This window comes from Sinocyclocheilus grahami, unplaced genomic scaffold (assembly GCF_001515645.1).
Source record: "Sinocyclocheilus grahami isolate Dianchi unplaced genomic scaffold, SAMN03320097.WGS_v1.1 scaffold723.1, whole genome shotgun sequence".
Taxonomy (NCBI): domain Eukaryota; kingdom Metazoa; phylum Chordata; class Actinopteri; order Cypriniformes; family Cyprinidae; genus Sinocyclocheilus; species Sinocyclocheilus grahami.
Window position 1 is genome coordinate 327,109 of NW_015505902.1, and position 20,520 is coordinate 347,628.

A 20,520-nucleotide genomic window follows, 5' to 3' on the forward strand; every position below is an offset into this window, starting at 1 on the left:
CGTCACTCTCCACCCCATGTTGCTCAAATCGCTCCAAACCAGCGCTGTTCGTTTGTACTCGATTTGTGCCCGTTTGTGCCGTTAAAACAAACACTGTACCTATTTTCCTTCCTTAAATATAACCAAAATATTTTCAGGAGCTGTTATGTCACTCTCCACCCCAGTTTGTCTAAATCGCACAAAACTGGTGTCATTCGTTTGTGCTCAATTTGTGCCGGTTTGTGCTGTTGAAATGAATGTCAAATATAATTTCCCTTCTTAGAAATAACAAAAACAATTCTGGGCAGTGACGTCATTCTCCACCCCATGCAGTCCAAATCTCTCCAAACCGGTGCCATTCGTTTGTGCTCGATTTGTGCTGGTTTGTGCCGTTCAGATTTACATTGTATCTATTTCCCGTCCTCAGAATAACAAATACAAAACTATATTTTTAAATACTAATAATTTAGTATTTTAAATTCTTTTTTTTTTTACGTGCTGGTAATATGTATTTAATTTTAAGCCATATAAAACTGATCAAAACCTAATAATATAAAGACATTCACTTCTGTATTATAGAACCCTTTTCATATTAGGATTATAAATAGGTCCTCATTGAACTCCTCTGGTATTAGTCAGTTTAAGCCAGTTTGTTTAGTAAGAGGAACATTAAAGCGCCATCTGCTGTCCTGCTGAGGAAACTTCAAGGACGTACACATATAATTTCAATACCTGTATTTAAAGGAATAGTTCACCCAAAAAAATCTAAACCTGAAATAACCTTAGACTAAGATGTATAGCATGTTTCTGCAAGCAATGGCTGAAATGTTTGTTTTGCTGTCTCGCAGTGAGATAGAGATCTGGGTTCCTGAGCCGGATCATTCAGAGATGCCTGCTCTGTGGTGGGATATGCTCTCAGACAAATGTCTACTGTTAGGAGTCTTTAAGCACGGTGAGTCCGATCAGCTCTGTTGCGCTTAAGGCTTTCTTTGTGGGTACACACTTTTATCTAATGGTTGTTTGTATGTGTTGTAGGTTATGAGAAGTACAACACTGTTCGTGCAGATCCAGCACTGTGTTTCTTAGAAAGGGTTGGGCGGCCAGACGAGAAGGCCATCGCTGCTGAACAGAGAGGAAATGACTTTATGGATGGGTAAGAGACACAAACATGTGCTCCATTCATACAGATAGAGGAAGTCTTTAATCAGTTTCTGCCTGCAGTAACTCTCTGAGGTGTTTGTAACTGTGATTGTTTGTGTGTGTGCAGAGATGTGGATGACCCCGAGTATAAGCCTGCTCCAGCTTTGCTGAAGGATGATATGGAGGTATGCAAGTGGAGAAGAGAGAACTGGGCCTGATAAGAATGTTACACACACAAGCTCAAAGAATATCAATTAGAGTGACTTCAGGGATGGGCAAATTTTAGAATTGGTTGCCTTTTCAATTCATGAGTTGGAATTTGTATTGAATAGGCCACAGCCCATACTATGTTCAATTGGAATGACACGAAGAGGAATGTAGTTTCAATAAACACAGTCACAAAGCAGAGGTGTTTATTAGTTCAACACGTTTTGTGACTAAATAGCTGCCTATTTTTTCCCTGATATGTAGAATACTTGGAATACTGTAGAATACTAGGTGTGTGTGTGTGTGTGTGAATTTAGAGTAGTTATAATCATTTATAAATCAACTACAGGAGCTTGCATTTAATTTTCAATATAAATGTATATAAAATACAAATAATGTTCCTGGAAATAACTCGTATGCTGTGGCAACATACACAATAACTCATACTAACAGTTACAAACTGTTTTTTCACTCACAACACGTTCACATTTACAACAGTTTCCTGTGTGCTACCTCAATTCAAATTTTGTTAAAATTCAAGAATTTTAAAGGGCATTGTTTGTGTTGTAATGCTGAACTATGACTTAACATGTGCTCTTACTTCTAGGACGATGCTTCTTCCCCAGGAGACCTGGTCATCACTGATACAGGCGGAGGTATTGACAAACTATAGTGTTATATGGTGTTTCTCATTGTAAATAAACCGTTTTTGAGTTGATATTAAGTTGTTGTTAGTCTTTAGCAGTGTGTTTGTGTGTTGGTGCAGAAGGAGGGTCTGTGTTAGATGGTGGTGGTGGGACTTTGGGTGCTGGATCAGGGATGTACTGGCCCTCACCCTCCACGCTGACGGCCCGACTGCGGCGTCTGATCACTGCTTCTCAGCGCTTCACCAAGAGCAAACAGATACTTCAGATCCACCAGACACAGCAGGCCATGACCCCTGCCCTCTACCCTCTGCCCCCCACGATCAGCGACACACTCAATCCCAAAATTGCTGCTAAGATTGAAAGACAACAACGGTGAGAGACTTAATGTCGGCTGTGATACACTACGCTAACTTTTGCCCTTCGATTTGAAGTGTGGAGGAGTCAATGCTAGCTACATGAAATCAGAGCCAGTCTGTAGATTTTTGGCTGTTGTAGTTGATAGATTTCATAGAAAATCTTGGTTACAGTCTCTCATTTTTTTTAGGCTTTAGGCTATGATTCCATCCAGACATGTTTGATATTTTGAGCTGATTTTAGAACACTTTATTTATTATTATTATTATTTTTTTTTCATTTTCATGTGTCTCCTAGCAATGAGTTTGTTGTTGTTTTCAGAAAAGCTTTAACGTCTGGTGGTGTGTGATCCTCAGTCGTTTAGTGTTTGATGCCCAGTTTTCTCTGTAACCATTTAAAAAGTCTGCAAGTGTGGGTTTCCTAGTGTTGTAGTGTTTTAGTAATGTAGGGTATTCCAGCTTAAATTCAAACTAAGAATGCTCAAGTATGTTTTTCTACTTTAAAAAAATAAATGAATAACACTTGACAAATGATGTACACAAACATGAGATGTGACCTAGAAAAAGCGGTTTTATTTGACATAAAATGGGCAGCTCCCCACACGATCAGTTAATAAACAGAAACGTCTTGAATCCACTACTTGGATTTAAGATGAGGAATTACTAGGTGTAGCTTTAAGAAACTTCATAAAATTAATCTTTGTATGATTGCGGTTCACTTTTTTTTGTCCAGAAGTACTTTGTGTGGGCCAGTAACTTTATGAATTGATAATTTTTCCATTTCTCAATAGGTGGACGCGGAGAGAGGAGGCGGATTTCTATCGCGTGGTTTCAACATTTGGAGTAGTGTTTGATCCAGATTTGGGCCGCTTTGACTGGACCAAGTTCAGAGCCATGGCTCGACTGCACAAGAAAACTGACGAGAGTCTACACAAGTACCTGTGTGCCTTTATTGCCATGTGCAGGAGGGTCTGCCGCCTGCCCGCTATAGAGGGAGGTCAGTGCCACAAGCATCTATCGATGCACAACATGTGCTCAACTTGGTTTTCCGTCAGTCTGCCAATACATTATCTTGTACTTATTCATCATCAGTTTTTGTCTGCTCTCCCCTCAGATATGATGGACTCCTCTCTTGCTATACAACCAATCACAGAGGAGCGTGCCTCCCGTACCTTATACAGAGTGGAATTGCTGCGAAAGATAAGAGAACAGGTGTTGCGTCATCCGCAGCTTTACGAGCATCTCGCACTGTGCCAGCTAGGACCGGATCTTCCAGTGTGGTGGGAAACAGGATCCCACGATCGGGATCTTCTGCTTGGGGCAGCCAAACATGGAGTCAGCCGAACAGACTACCATATCCTCCGTGACCCGGAGCTCTGCTTTATGGCGGCACAGAGAAACTACAGCCAGAACAAGGGAACTGCAGCACAAGTCCAAGCCCAGAATCAGGCGCCTTCACTGGGACAGTGTCACATCCCAACCCCCCTCCAGCATATTCAGGCTAAAGAGGCTTCTGATTCACCGCTCCCAAACCAAACTGAACTGAAGGAAGAGCCGCTGTCAGAGGGAGAGGAAGAGAGTGGAGAGCAAAATCCCAAGACGGAGACACCCTCTATCAGACCACCCACACCTTCAGGAGTGGATGAGAAAGATGGCATCCACAAAGTGGGAGAGAACGAGAGCCGGATGGTGGCGGCCAGAACAAAACCACTCACGCCGAACTCAGTAACTCGAAAACAGAAGAAGCTGAGTAAGCGGAGCCGCAGAGAGGCCAGGAGGGGGTCGGGATCTGACTCGGACTCAGGTGGCTCCTCATCCAGCTCTTCGTCAAGTTCTTCATCAAGATCTTCTTCCTCATCCTCGTCTTCATCACGGTCTGGATCCAGTTCCTCGTCTTCGTCTTCCTCCTGTTCTTCAGGCTCTTCGTCTTCATCATCATCATCATCCTCGTCTTCAGAAGACAGTGACAGCGGGGAGGTACCAAAAAACGGTGAGTAGTTATATACAGTGGGGAAAATAATTATTTGATCCCCTACTGATTTTGTAAGTTTGCCCACTTACAAAGAAATTAAGGGTCTATAATTTTTATGGTAGGTTTATTTTAACGGATAGAGAGAATATCAAGCAAAAAATCCAGGAAAAAAAACACTGTTCAAAGGTTATAAATTGATTTGCATTTCAGTGAGTCAAATAAGTATTTGATCCCCAAGCAAAACTTGGTGGAGAAACTCTTGTTGGCAAGCACAGAGGTAAGACGTGTCTTGTGGTTGGTCATCAGGTTTGCACACATCTCAGGAGGGATTTTGTTCCACTCCTCTTTAAATATTCTCTCTAAATCCTTAAGGTTTCTTGGCAACTCAAAGTTTCAGCTCACTCCACAGATTTTCTATAGAATTAAGGTCTGGGGACTGGCTAGGCCACTCCATGACCCCATAGTGGTGGGAGAGGTTTGAATGGAAGATACACATTCTATGGACTGGTTTCTTTTATACTCATAACAAGATGACATTAGGAGTAATTTCTTAAAGTGACAGGACTAATCTGTGTTACACTTGGGCACGTAACCAATCTGTGGGAGCCAGAATTCTTGCTGGTTGGTAGGGGATCAAATACTTATTTTACTTACTGAAATGCAAGTCAATTTATAACCTTTATATAACGTGTTTTTTCTGGATTTTTTTGTTGATATTCTGTTTCTATCCGTTAAAATAAACCTACCATAAAAATTATAGACCCTTCATTTTTTTGGAAGTGGTCAAACTTAAAAAATCAGCAGGGGCTCAAATAATTATTTTCCCCACTGTAGTAGTAAGTTGCAGTCTTTCTACAGTAACTGTAGGACTGTTTTAACACGCTAGTAAGTTAAGCATGTTTGGTTGCGTCTTTGAGTTGTGCTACATTACCATTCAGTAGTTTGGGGTCAGTACGATTTGTTATTTCTTTATAGAAATTAATACTTTTATTTGGGGCCCAGTTAAAAGTGACAGTAAAGAGATTTATAATGTTATAAAAGATTTCAGTTTCAAGTAATGCTGTTCTTTTGAATTTTCTGTTGATCAACTATTTAGAAGCACAACTGTTTTCAACAATAACTATTTGACTGATTTCTGTAGGATCATGTGACACTGAATACTGGAGTAATGGCTGCTGAAAATTCAGCTTTGCCATTACAGGAATAAATAATTACAAAAATATCCAAATAGAAAATGGTTATTTTGAGTTGTAATATACTTTTTTTTTTTACTGTATTTTTGATCAAATGAATGCAACATTGGTGAGCCCTTCTTTCAAAAACATTCAAAATCTTACCAACCCCAAACTTTTGAATGAGAGTGTATGGTGAACAGTGTACAGTATATGGTAGTGTTTTTATATATATATGACTGCATGTGTGTGCCAGTGCAAAAGTGATTTTAAGCGGTTTTCCTTGGGTAGAAGCAAGGCAGCCCCAGTAACAGCATTCAGGTGTCCATTCACTTGACTCACTAATGCATTAATTAGTTGTGAGGGTCATGAGTTTTAAAGCATGCCCAGAGACTATTTTAAGAGAGAGAAATGCTTCATTCAATATGTATATCTTCAGTGTGGTTTAACATGGGAAACAGCTTGTGTAGTGCATTCTGCAGTGTGCAGCCTATATACTGTATACTGCCTGCTATTTCTTAAAATATGTGAAGCTTTTATGTAACATGCTAAAAAGTTGTGTAGAGGAAGAGTTCTGTTGTCATCATGTCAATAGTTGTTTGATGTCCCGTCTGTCAGTCTAGTCAAATGAGTCAAGAAAGAGATTGATATTGCTTCTGTTTCATTCATCACACTGGAAATGCAAGGTCAAGTTGAGCGCAAATACAGTTTGACAAATTTTGTAAAGCGTGAAATGGATCATGTTTAAAGTGTGTTTGATCAGTATAACATTGTTACCTCTGTCTGGATTCTGGTAGCGTCAGCAGTGCCTGGTGTTAAAGGCTTTGACGAAGACAGCGTTGCCTCTCTCAACACTACACAAGATGACATGCAGGACAGTCATGTGACCAACGGTATCTCTAACCCTCCCCACCCTTTCCAGGGAGGTTATATGCTTGCTGCCTCCTACTGGCCAAAGGTGAGCAGCCCAGGCCAACATCTTGTGCCAATTCCTCTTCTCTGGTCTCACTCTATCGGTGTGGCACCTTATTTGTGGCTCTGTCACTGTAAGAACAGTATAGTTTCATTCATTAAAAATGTTATAAAGGTATAGAAAAATGTATCTGCTTTGGAACATGGTTTTTCTCTACCCCACCACAATCATAATGTTCCACCTTAAAGTACAGTACTTGCTTGTAATGTCCTTACATTAATATTGTCCACGCATTGCAGGACCGTGTCATGATAAACCGGTTGGACAGTATATGTCAGGCAGTGTTGAAGGGGAAATGGCCAGGGGTTCGTCGTGCGTACGAAGGCAATGCAGTGACTTCTTTCTATACCACCAAACTCCTGGACAACACAACCACGCTCACAGAAGACCCTTCAGCCTCCCCTCAGGGTTCAAAGGTGAAGAAGCATGTTGCAGACAGAGAAAAGGAGTTCTCAGTCAAACTCAATGACGTATGTTATTTTACGTTCTCCCCCACAAATGCCGATCTGCAGTGTCATTGCAGCGCTTGGCATGTTTTGTTTGTTTTTATTGTTTGGTCTTCCCCCTTTTCCTCCAGTATTTGTTTGTTTCTCCCTTCCTTTCATTTGATTTTGCTTTGAACATTTTGCACCTTCAGTTTAATTTTTAGTTTACATTCTCAGCGTTTTTGCTTTTTATATCTGTCTGGAGACCAACGGTATATTCCTGTGACTCTTGCTGGGATCGAATCAAATCTACTACACTGAAGTTGCAACATTCGCACATTTAAACTAAACCCAGTGCACAAAATCAGTCGTAGCCTCTGTCCTTTGCTTTAAAGGTGAAGTGTGTAATACAGGGGTGCCCAACCCTGCTCCTGGCGATCGACTGTCCTGCAAAGTTCAGCTCCAACCCTAATCAAACACACCTGAAGCAACTAATTAGGATATTCAGGATCACTTAAAAATTAAAGGCAGGTGTCTTTGATTAGAGTTGGAGCTAAACTTTGCAGGACAGTTGATCGCCAGGAGCAGGGTTGGGCACCCCTGGTGTAATATATTCATTATATTAATAATTAATTAATATGAATAATATTATATTACATTATTATACTTTATTTAAATATTTATATACTTTATTTTAATATTTTACAACATTACTGTTTTACTATATTTTTGACCAAATACATTTCTGTGTGGGTGAGCATTAGAGACATGTATACATTTCTATTTTTGATAAACAAGTAGTCCTGGTTGAAATAATTCTTATTAGCTGAGCTAATGTTGCTAATATCCGACTGGTCGGGATGCTCAAACAGATAGAGCATTATTTTGATAAAACCCTAACCCTAACTTGTGAGAATCAACCTATGAACGTATTTTTTGCATATTAAACTGAGAATGGAAAAGGTATTTGTGCACCAACAACATTACACACATCACCTTTAAGCCCTATATTTCTGTGTTACCTCAACCCACTAGAGACAATTTGCTTAAATTCTTCTCTGTATAAAACCTGATGTCATTTATGAACCTCGTATGAGTGTTTCTATTTGTAAAAACTGTTCTCAAAGTTCTTCACTGTTCTCAAACCGGCTTCATAGGGACCTGCCCTATTAGCAGTGTGTCTTTATCCTCTGTCCATTGGCCTGTGTCCTGCAGCAGGAGGGCAGCCTTAAACTGACCTTCCAGAAGCAAGGTTTGCCTCTGAAGCGCCCCCTGGAGGGTGAGGAGGGACCTCTTGCCCAGCAGCAGTACTTAGCCCGGCTACAAGAGTTACAGAACGCATCTGATACCAGCCTCGCAGACTACACCAAAACACAGAACAGCTATCCACAAGGTAATGTTCAAGCATGTATGTGACCCTGGACCACAAAACCAGTCTTAAGTTGCACGGGTGTATTTGTAGCAATAGCCAACAATACATTGTATGGGTCAAAATGATAAATTTCTCTTTTATGGCAAAAATCATTGGGATATTAAGTAAAGATCATGTTACATGAAGATTGTAACAACGTTCGTAGGTCGGGAAGAAGGAGGCGGGAACCGGCGAACATTTAGAAAACTTTAATAAAACAAACAAACACAAAATGAAAGTAAAGCGGCAGCCCCTCGCGGACGACTTCCGCACACAAAACACAAAATAAAGTCCAGGCCTGATCCTCTCTCGTCTTTCACTGTCGTCACTCCTCATTTTATCCTTCTGGAGCTCCTCCGTGGGACTCGAGACCGGTGAGTGGGTGCAGGTGTCGCTCATTATCAATTACTCCACTTGTCACAAAGATATTTTGTAAATTTCCTACCGTTGAGATATCAAAACTTAATTTTTGATTAGTAATATGCATTGCTAAGGACTTCATTTGGACAACTTTAAAGGCGATTTTCTCAGTATTTTTTTTTATATTGTATCTCGGCCAAATATTGTCCTATCCTAACAAACCATACATCAATGGAAAGATTTCAGAAAAGCTTTCAGATGATGCATAAATCTCAATTTTTAAAAAATCGACCCTTATGACTGGTTTTGTGGTCCAGGGTCACACATGTTCAACCAGATTTCTGCTTTACCCACCAACCACACCGCACTGTATGCAATATACAGTACTGGATGACACTAAAAGTGCATGTTCTTTATGTTGCTGCAGTACTGCCAGAGCAAATGCGACTGAATGGAGTTATGGACGGACAGCCTGTAATAAAGAAGAAAAGAGGACGGCGGAAGAATGTGGAGGGGATGGACCTGCTGTTCATGAACAGAAACAGGCCTCCTCTGATTGCGGAGCAGGTTTGACTTGCATACGACCTTTTTTTTTTACTTTTCATTTTATATTCAGAAATCTAAAAAGTTGGCATGCTTCAGTATCATTAAGGCGAATGCATGACCAATATTTGCAGACTCCTGCTGGCTGGAGTAGCAGTGTCGCCAGTACATCCGCTCCCCCTGGGTTGAGCACACCTCAGGGGCCCAGCACCCTTGAAACAGAAAGCTGCGTTCCCGTCATCAGTCTCAAAGATGGGACGCGACTATCCGGAGAGGACGCTCCAAAACGGAAAGATCTTGACCAGTGGCTAAAAGAGCACCCAGGCTTTGTAGCAGACGTGGGAGCCTTTATTCCGGTAAATAGCAGATTTTTTATTATTCTCTGGAATAAAAAAAAAGAAGTTATTCTTTCAGATGGCTGTCTGTAAAAATATGCATGTACGTTTCTGATCATACCTCTATTGCAGACCGCAAACAAGCTGCAGTTTCAAGATGGCAGACCAAAACAGAAGAGACATCGCTGCAGAAACCCAAACAAAATTGACATCAACAGCCTAACTGGAGAAGAGCGAGTACAGATCATCAACAGGCGAAATGCTCGCAAGGTGAGTTTGTGATGGTAATAGTTTTGTGGACAACATTTTATATTTTAAAAAGTTTTTAAAATATACTATATATATATATATAAATATAAAATGTATATTTTTTTGTGCCGGTGTCCATCAGCGAATCTGCTGACGGACACAGTGCTGCGTTGTCACGGGAACATCCCAGCTGAAGATAATGAGGAAATTACATCGCTCCCTTTGCCAGGTGCATTCCAAACGACTACATAATGGAACGCATGTGCCCTGCTCACTCCAAAGTCCCCACTCCAAAGGGATAGGGATGATCACTTCCATTTGGAATTTGCCCGTGAACTGTTCGGTACACGATACGCATACCGTTACACCCCTACATTTTACCAAAACCTTAAGGAAACCATAAAACCCCATGTATTAACTAAAATGTTATGGTTGTTTTTCCTACTTGTATAACAGATGCGTTTGTGTTTCCAGGGTTACCTTCCTGAAAGTATGTTTGACCGCATCCTCACCGGCCCCATTGTTCCTGAAGAAGTGAGCCGGCGAGGACGACGTCCCAAAAACGCTTTGGCTAAAGCAGCCACCATGGCCAGTGCCAGTGCCAACGCCGCCCTGGGACTCAACCCACTCCTAACCAACGGCCTCCTCGCCGGGCTGGACCTGCCAAGTCTTCAAGCTCTTCAGCACAACCTCCAGAGCCTCCAGTCTCTCCAACTCACCACCGGCCTCATGGGACTGCCTCACGACCCCACCAACATGGCCGCCGTGTTTCCAATGATGCTGTCTGGAATGACCGGGCTGCCGAACCTCCTCGGAATGAGTGGTATCCTTGGAAAACAGGAAGCGGCGGGTGTGGATTTGATGAGCAACGAGGACAGGAAAAAGAAGAGCGGTGGAGAGTCTACCACACCCATAGGGTCGGCTGAGACTTTGAGTCTGGATGGCAAAGCTGAAAGGACAGAGGGTCAAAGCTCCAAAGCCACCACCTCGACGGCCACCAACTCAAATCAAACAAGTGCTTCTGCTTCAGGCCACCCACTGGCCCTCAACCCCCTTCTCCTCTCTAGTATGTTCTACCCAGGGATGCTTCTTACGCCAGGCCTTAACCTGCCTGTGGCCAACCAGCCGCAAGCTGCAAACACTCAGCCAACCCCACCACTGCAACCTGCTGCCTCCGAAGCCACGGCGCAGCTGCCCGGCCTCTCAGAGGACAAAGACAGCGATGAGGGGGAGGAGCCTGACGAAAAGAAGGATACCAGTGGTCCAGAGGGCTCGGCGAAGGCGGAGTCATCCTCCTCTGAGTCCGACAGCTCCTCCGAGTCATCCGAGGATTCCGATTCCAGCGACGAAGACTGAGTCTTTATACATGTATAAATAAATATTATATATTTATATACATCTCTTAGAAATGTATACATATAAACACACATAGGAATAATCCTGCATTTACTACATCATGTTTTTTGTTTCCATGTAAATATAATAACTAAAGTGTTGTGTAATGAAGAGGAAAAAACGGAGATCCTAGAGAAACTGAAATGAGATTTCAGTGTTTGTTTAGGTACAAGGTCGTTTCGAAGAGATGTTTTGCATGTTGAAAAACAAAACAAACAAAAAAAAACTTTGTGAAATTGTATTACACCATGATGTACAATTGCAGCAGACAAGAAGCAAAAACTAAAAGGCATTATTGTTATAGCTATGTCGGGATTTAATTTTATTAAAGAGATGAGGACGCTGTTGCTCATTGCAGAGCTGTATAATTAATATATTTTGTTTTGTGAGAAAGAACACATCAACTGTTTGGGTTTCATTTGTAAATACTTGAGCAGGATCCTGAACACATAGACTTCACAGAGCATACCTACAGATCCACAGCAATAACACACAGGCAGCTTATGAATGTCACTGAAGCTGTAGAGACCCTGCGTTCGTTCATTCATTCGTTCATCCATCACAAGTTCTTGTTCCTTCATTTCTCTTGTGATTTGTGCATCTGTTTACTGGACCGGACTCTGCCTGCTGCCCAAGGTCTGTTCTTTCTTTACTTTTTCATCCTTTTCTTTCTTTCTTTTTTTTCAAATTCTCTTCATACAGCTATTTTACCCAAAGATTTGAGTTTTGTACATGGGAACATGTAATCCATCTTGCCAACATGCTGTACGGTGATATCTACAGTGAACCAGACATTCTTTTAGGGACACATTTCTCACAATGCCCCAAATCAATGTGCACGGATATGTTTGTAACAAACATAACCGTTCCATTTCAAACCACTTCCTTCACATTCATATATTCATGTTTCTTTTAGCGTTTAGACCGCACTGTGTGTGTGTGTGTGTGTGTGTGTGTGTCTTTTAGGGACACATTTCTCACAATGCCCCAAATCAATGTGCATGGATATGTTTGTAACAAACATAACCGTTCCATTTCAAACCACTTCCTTCACATTCATATATTCATGTTTCTTTTAGCGTTTAGACCGCACTGTGTGTGTGTGTGTTGTTCTGTGCATATGAACACTGTTGCCTCATTTTGCATGAAAATCTATGTGTCCAAGGTCCTGTCGGCCTCACGTTCAACCCCCTCGTGATAAACAGCAGTGCGCATATGCTCTCTTTTCCACAGACTGCTACAGTATTGTCATATTAGCTCATCACATTTGTAATCCGCGTGAGAGTATTGAGAGGAATTCAAGTATTTGCAGTAGTATTTCAGTTACTTGATCAGTGCACATGAATTGATAGTAGGGTTGTTAAATGTTACAAAGGTCAAAAATCACACGGTCCTTTAGTCTGTCAAAATGCAGATCCACATAGTCGCCTCGCTGCTGTTAGATGTAAATGACTGATCTAGAAGTGTCCTTATGCCATACTTCAGTGTCTGTCCCCTCACAATACGAGTCGTCGCAATCCAGCACCTCGGCCAACACGATGAACCTCATTGGCGTTTTGAATCAGGACGTGTATGCGATTCGTTTTCGGTTATGTGTGCTGATGTGCTTGTTGTAGACTGTTAGGCTCATTCGATTCACGCGAGTCTGCTGCGTCACGTTTGTTCATATTCAGGTTCGGCTACTGAAGTTTTCCATTTGTGATGCAAATTTCTTCGGGATGCACTGCACAATGCAACTCTTTGCCTGTCTCACTAGTGAACACAGTTATATTAATGGGTCTTTCCAAGCATGTTTGATTTCATTCATCATGGTTTCACACAGATGCCCTCTCTCTTATCTCTCTGTGTAACTTTGCCTCATTAGATGTTCTGAATGCCGTCTCCTCTCCACTGTGGCATCAGATCTTCCTCTTTCCAGATAGTTTGTGCTGAGCCATGCACTTTGAAACTGTGTACAGGTATTGCTGCTTGCCGCCTCTTCCCAAAACCGCACATGAAACCGATCTAGTTTCTCTTTTTATGGCATCCGCAGTGTTAGCATCTCATTTAACGGAGTGATGTTCTGAGAAGAATTACAGGTTTGACAGAATTGGACATTTATGTTGATTTTCCTTTTTATTTTTCATCATATGTACATTAATTCAATATTTTGGTTGTATTTCATGTTGTGTTATGAACCGCTGGACTACTGACCAGAATCAGAGCAAAACTTTGCCGTTGTGGCACAATGACATCCACCATGCAACAGCAAATGAAATAGAAATACACTACTGCAAATAAACGTTTGTTTTCAATTATGTGAATTGATTGAATTGACAGACCGACTCGTTTGTTTTCATGGCTTATTTTGTTTCATATTTTTAATATTTTGAAATTCAAGCCCCTCCTTTTTGTTTTTGGCTAAAATGTGTTTTTGGACAGTTGCAATACTTGCAAGTTGTGGCCTGTGTTGTCAATTAATGCTTCTTGTAGTGCAGGACTCATGTCTTAAAAAGTTTGTAACTTATTGAATTACTTTCTATGAAGTTCTATAGAAGAAATTGAGGTTTAATTATTTTTATTAAACATATTCTGACTCTACAGAAAAATCTTGTCTCATGTGAAATTTGTCAAATGTATTTGTTTGTTTTGAGCTGAAGCACCAGTTATTAAAATCTAAAACTGTCTAAAATCTAAAAATGTTTTTTATTAATCTGTGATGGAAAACCTGAGCTTGTTTGCGGTTGAAATTGGAAAGTATTTTAAGGTTTTGACAGTGCAGTGCACAAATGACACAACATGCAGCACAGAATGTGACGATATAATCTGTGCTTGCAGTGATGGACTAATAATGTTATATAATGATTGAGAAGTAGAGTTCTTATATAACATTAAATTCATCTTATTCAGAAATGTGACATGATCAGAAGCTTGACTAGATGTACAGTAATACTGCACTAATAATTGACAAACAATAGATATTCTTTTTTGTGACTTTGCATCAAGCAAAATAATACACATAATTACAGGGCTTGGACAAAATAAGGTTAGCTGTTATTATAAGGGCTAATATAAATTTTGTTAGCTACAGTGAAAAACTAGCATTGCAATTATTATTTATCTTTTTGTTGTCAGTATTCTCTAGGTTGAATATCATTGTAGTATACGTTTTCAAGCCATATGTGAAATGGGTGACTTGTCAGATCACGGCAGTCTGGTTACCTGCAGGAGCATCTGTAACCTCCTCAACAGCCCAATGATTTGAGTGTTTTGAGAACAACAGTCTTGGCTGCGTATTGGCTAGAATTCATCAGAGAAGAAGAATAGGGTGAAACATGAAAGTGAATGATAGAGACATTAAACACTAAGGAGGATTGCGTCCTGTTTCCACAAAAACTGATCACAAAGAACTTCACAAAGCCAACACCAATGAAAGAGCTGCAACTGATCAAATTTGAATCACTGAAACTAATGCTAAAAGTGAATAAGATGGTGTCACGATCATTAATAACCGGACAATAACCACACTCCACGAATTTAAATCTAAACTGAAAACCTATATGTTCTACCAATATTACCTGTTATAATATATATATATATGCAACTGCAACCACATGTTCTGGACTTGGAAAATGTCTTGTCCATGTATGTAGGAATGTTTTTGCTTCTGTCATTGTGCAGTGTCCTTGAGCTTGGGAAAGGCGCTATATAAATTAAACTTATTATTATTATTATAAAACATTGGATATTTAGCCAGACAAATCACCTGACTAGAACCACTATAGACCGTTTTGCAGAAAAAGAGTGAGAAGCCAGTTCCCTCCTCCAAAATCCCTAAAGCACCTGGCAGATGTTTTGATAGACAACATTCAGCTGAAGACTATTCAACAATTGTATGAGTCTCTTCTAAGAAGGTTGGAGATAGTAGTAAAGGCAAACGGTGGTAAAGCACATCTTACTAAAGAAAAATGGCTTGTTTCGCAGGTGTTCACATTATTTTGTCCAACCCCTGTATATTCCAGAATTGTGAACGTACATTAAAAGGATAAACTAGCCTTATTAGAGAAGGCCGTGATGTGTGTTGTGAGATTTAAGCATGGTGACATTTGGCTACTTCCATGTTTATGAAACATGGTAAAAAAAAAAATGAATTAGTGAACGACACTGATATCAGCACAGGAGTTTCTGTCCCTCAGGATGTTTGTAATCTGGAGAGAGATCTCTACAGCTGCAGCTCTGCCAATCCCATCAGAAGACAAACAGCCCTGCCTGATGTTACACACCTGGATTCACACGATGCTGATATGTACTCAACTATTCAGTGTGTTGTACATCAACCATGAGGGAAATCATCAAGTTGTTGATTAGGCTACACAGACAAATGAGGCATTAGACGCATTGTCTCATACTTACTCACTTGTTTCATTTTTCCTCTTCGCTGTTTTATACCAGATCAATCATATCTGACAACACAATGTAAATATATATTTATGCATACTGGTTGCATGTTGCTGAAAGAAAAAAAAAGGGCAGGAAAAAAAGCAGCATTTTCCAGATTTATCAAATACACTATCAAACATTACCAGATATAATATTTTAATAATTTTCTTTGATTTCAATATAGTAACATCAAACACATATACTATACTATACATTATTTAAAAGTTTGGGGTCTGTAAGATTTATTTTTTTTAAATAACATACCAAAATATTGCTATTTAAAATAATAGTTTCTATTTTAATATATTTTTAAAAAGTAATTTATTCCTGTGATGACAAAGCTGAATTTGCATTACTTCAGTCTTCTGCGCCACATGATTCTTCAGAAATCATTCTAATATGCTCATTTGGAGCTCAAGAAACCTTTCTTATTATTATAATCAGTGTTAACAGTTGTGCTGATTAATATTTCTGTAAAAAAAAAAGCATTATTTATTTATTTTACACACACACAAAAAAACACACGCTTAATGTTTTTTACCATTATGATAATTCAGTAAAGTATGTAAAGTCAAGAAACAGGAGAGCTGGAATTAACCTGTAATAGGCTATCTTCCAAGACCAGCAGATGCCTCTCTCTGTCTATTTACAGGTTTTTTTTTTTTTTCCAACTGCTTACACACAAACTCTTTACTTGTCACACAATTTCTGAAACCTGACACACCTGAAAACACCCGAACCACACACCAAACCTGCAAAACCATACACTAATTCTCGGCCTTTGACTCCGTTTTCAATTTGCAACACTTTTTGCAAAGCACATCACACTATTCTCTATGTAACACACAAAAATCGAACTGGAATTAATATTATGGCAAAGGTGTTTGCAAATGTTTGCTTTTGAGATGCTTCATCTTTTTGCAAGAGATGTTTTGCATTTTGCATTTTGTGTGTGCAGTTCTTGGATTTGTGTGTGAAGTTTTGAAAAAAAGAGGCAAAGTTTTGAAAAGGTGTGTAAGCAGTTGAAAAAAAACTGTAAATCTAAATATGGTTCATTGATATGTTTGATAAAAACTGAACCTTTGTGAGACCACGTACAATGAGAAATTGTAAAGTTATTAACAAAATAACTAAATATATAAATTAATGAATTAATAAAAACTTCCTACGTGTTCAGTATTGTGTTAGACTAATTGGGACATGTCACAGCACTTACATGTTGATGCCCTTTTGTTGGTTTCATTGCTTGTACTGTCCTCATTTGTCACTTTCGATTAAAACTGCTAAATGATTAAATATAAATGTCAAATAACAAGTGCAAATAAACAGGTCATATTAACAAAGCCAACAAATAAATAATGATATGTCAGAAGTTCAAAATAAAATAGTCAAATTAATATAATGCAAAGTAAAGAAACAAATGAAAGATGCTACCTAGTAGCTATATTAATTGAACAAGTAATAAAGAACAATAATGTGTTATAACGAGCCTTAAAAACAATACATGCTAAAAAAAATGCTACTTTACAAAGTCCTTTGTCAGAGTGGGGACTTTCCATTGACATTTATTATTTTTATGCTAAGCTTTTTTTTTCGTTTTAGATTTTTATTAGAATTGTTTTCGAGATGTTTTCCTCGTGGGGACTGTTCTGCTTCTCATAATGCAGGCTAAGTGATTTTAGGTTTTACTGCAATATTACATTCTAATCCTACAATGCAGGCACAACCGGACTTCGCATACAGCTAGGCAACACTAGGGGGCAAAAGTGCTCTATAATGGAATGAGCGTTTTCTCCAGCTTCCACCCCATGCTGAGAGCATTCAATGTGAAATGTACGTTTTAGGATTATTAGCACAGAGTGGGTTGAGCTCACAGAAAAGCTATTCTATAAAGCCCAGTTTCACACTCTCATCAGAAAGACAGCAGGAAATTGCTGCAAAATATTATTATTACGCAAATGGATACTGCGAATGAATAAAATGTTCGAGAAGATAAATGAAAAGCATTTTTTAAGAAATTGGAGCAGCTAATAGCTTTTTAATTTCACATGAAAAGAAGGACTTTGAGTATTTCTCCTGCCGTTTCCTCTTAGTATTGATGAGAGCAAATACACCTGCAGTGAGCCGGTGTCTTTATCAGTTAATTAATATGAATGCTTCAAATGCCCATTATCTCTGTGGTTACATTAAACCAAATGATCCATTGATGTTAACGAAATGTTATGCTAATACACGCTCTCCTCTGTGGGAGCAGAGTCTAGTGCAGCCATTGAATGACATCAATTGAATTGAATTGTTGTCACAGACAATTGGCTGGAGAAATATCGCTTCACTGGGTAATTCTGTATGCAGTGTGACCAACATCTGGATCTGAGAAGATTCAATTTACACCTCTGAAAAATGAAATCCATTTTCCTAAAATATCACATTTTTCATATCAGTTTAATAAGGCAAGATGGTCTTGGAGGAATGAGGATACTGGGATGTTTTGGGAGGTTATAGGCATACTATTCTCTCTGTACAGGGTTCTTATTTTTTATTTCAAATATTTAATATACACTCAGTAGCCACTTGATTAGTGACGTGACATGTGGCCAAGTATGGTGACCCATACTCGGAATTAGTGCTCTGCATTTAACCCATCCAAAATACACACACACACACACACACACACACACACACACAGGTTTGTTTTTATGGTTTATGGGGACTCTCCATAGGCGTAGTGGTTTTTCTACTGTACAAACCGTATTTTCGATCGCCCTACACCCACCCTACCCCTAAACCTACCCCTCACAGGAAACTTTCTGCATTTTTAGATTTTCAAAAAAACTCGTTCAGAATTATTTATAAGCCTTTTGAATTACGGGGACACTAAAAATGTCCTCATAAATCACCTTCTCGTTGTAATACCTATGTCATACCCATGTTATTATACACATTTGTGTCCTCATAAACCACACACACACACACACACTTTTTTGCTGCGGCGCCCGTGGAGCCCGTGGAGCTGTTGTGGGTTCGGTGCCTTGCTCAAGGGCACCTCAGTTGTGGTATTGAAGGTGGGAGAGAGCACTGTACATTCACTCCCCCCACCTACAATCCCTGCCGGTACAAGACTCGATGGGCAGGAAATTCACCTGTTGTTCAAACCAAACATGAGAATGAGGAAGAGTATCTGCAGATGGGATTTTCACACGCAAAAGTCATACATAAAACCAAAAGCAAAATTATCACCATTCTTGAAGCAGAAAGCCTTTGTTAATGAGAAAGACATGAGAAAAATGACCATGACCACCAGAACTGGAGAGTAAAGGATTAGAAAATGTTGTCTGGTTTGATAAATCTCAATTTTGGATTTCATGATTATGTATTTTTGTAGGCCAGCCTGGAAGTTTGCATCATCCTGGTTCCCTCAATGATTTTTCCATTGGCTTTTGGATTATTACAGATAATAAGCTCTGTGGCCAACAAACGTTATGATTCTTACATTTTACGTTTTGTTCATTATGATAATGTTCACAAACAAACACAACTTTTATGCATTTTGAAGCCTAAATACAACAACCAGAAGTAAACAGCTAATCATAGGCTATAAACAAACTGCATCACAGTCACATGACATTAAGCTTCCAACAAGTCTTTCAGTCCTTACTTAAAAAACGTTTTAAACGTTGAAAAACATCCCTGAAAGTTTCAGTTAGAATAGTTTGCAAGAGAGTGATTATAAACAATGATTCTATAGAATATAGAATAGAACCTTTGTAGTCCCATTTAACCACTTGTTAGCAAGTAAAGGCTTTAAAAATTGATTGCTGATGTATTTTATTTTTGTGGAACAAAACATGAAAATTAGCTGGTTTTTACCACAGACCTTATTTCAGGCATTTAAAATGCTAAGTGCTAAAATGCTAATTCATTCCCGGGTTTCGGCCTACAAAAATACCTCTTCACTGCAGTACTCTATGGTTCATATCAGTGGTGGTGTTATGCTATTTTCTAGATTTTGTCTTTAAAACCTTGTTTAAATGCCACAGCCTATGCTAGTTCTGCTTCCCATGTGCATCCATTACACACACAGTCATCCTCAAATAGCCACTTGTATCAGGACAACTCACCCTATCACAATGCACGTGATTCCAGGCTCGTCACACAACAACACCACAATGAGTTCAGTGTACTCAAATGGCCTCCGCAGTCACCAGATTTCAATCCAGCAGAGAGATGCAGTGTAATGGCAGAATCCCTTCATTTCCAGCACCATGTTGAATCTGTAACATTAAGAATTGAAGATGTAATGTGTGATGATAAAGTGTCCACTGAGTGTATACACATACACTTACTAAGCTCATTAAGACTGTAAAGTTAAATTGAACTACACACTAATAATAATTATAAATCCGCACATACAGTGTGTTTATAGTAGAGCTAGTTGTGTATGATTTATCTGTGTCTTGCTTCAAGGTGAGTGAGACAAAGAAGCTGGTTCCATGTATGTGCATCATGTGTGTGTTGACTGTACATGTGGAGTGTGTGCTGTGTGATCTGCTCTGTCTCAAGGTGAATGAGAGTGAAAGCAGCTCTCTGGCAGCTGCAGTGTAATTATGTGAAAGCTGCTGGTGTGTGTATATAAAATGCCTGCCTGGCAGGTGTAGCCATTCATCTCCCAGATGAGTTTTTTTTTCTTATTCTTTTTTCGGAGCTGAGGCAGAGAGAATTCTTTTCAGCGAAAATGGAGAAAAATGGGAAAACATATTCTAAATGTCATTCATTCAGCCACCATGTCACTCTGACCTTAAAATTTCATCTATCCCTTGTTGTAAATGTGGACAAGAGAATCCAAAATACCACATTTTGATAAGAGATGAAGCCCACATGAAGGGTGTGTGTATATGTGTGTGTGCTGGGCCGTCAGTGATGGGGAGAAAGGGTGGCACTGA

The 20,520-nt window shown here is 39.5% G+C and overlaps 1 protein-coding gene across 1 annotated transcript in view; it reads left to right on the top strand.

Moving 5' to 3' along the window:
• The window catches only part of LOC107560390 (chromodomain-helicase-DNA-binding protein 9-like), a 104,803-nt gene extending 92,917 nt beyond the window's left edge, over positions 1–11,886 (top strand). Inside the window, exons 24-38 of the mRNA XM_016244554.1 lie at positions 828–931; positions 1,015–1,132; positions 1,247–1,304; positions 1,934–1,982; positions 2,093–2,345; positions 3,118–3,323; positions 3,441–4,316; positions 6,268–6,428; positions 6,683–6,913; positions 8,087–8,261; positions 9,067–9,206; positions 9,317–9,538; positions 9,650–9,787; positions 10,092–10,109; positions 10,241–11,886. Of these exons, the coding sequence (XP_016100040.1) occupies positions 828–931; positions 1,015–1,132; positions 1,247–1,304; positions 1,934–1,982; positions 2,093–2,345; positions 3,118–3,323; positions 3,441–4,316; positions 6,268–6,428; positions 6,683–6,913; positions 8,087–8,261; positions 9,067–9,206; positions 9,317–9,538; positions 9,650–9,787; positions 10,092–10,109; positions 10,241–11,122 (3,631 nt within the window). The 3' untranslated portion in view covers positions 11,123–11,886. The remainder of the gene's footprint in view (positions 1–827; positions 932–1,014; positions 1,133–1,246; positions 1,305–1,933; positions 1,983–2,092; positions 2,346–3,117; positions 3,324–3,440; positions 4,317–6,267; positions 6,429–6,682; positions 6,914–8,086; positions 8,262–9,066; positions 9,207–9,316; positions 9,539–9,649; positions 9,788–10,091; positions 10,110–10,240) is intronic.
• Positions 11,887–20,520: the final 8,634 nt, after the last annotated feature.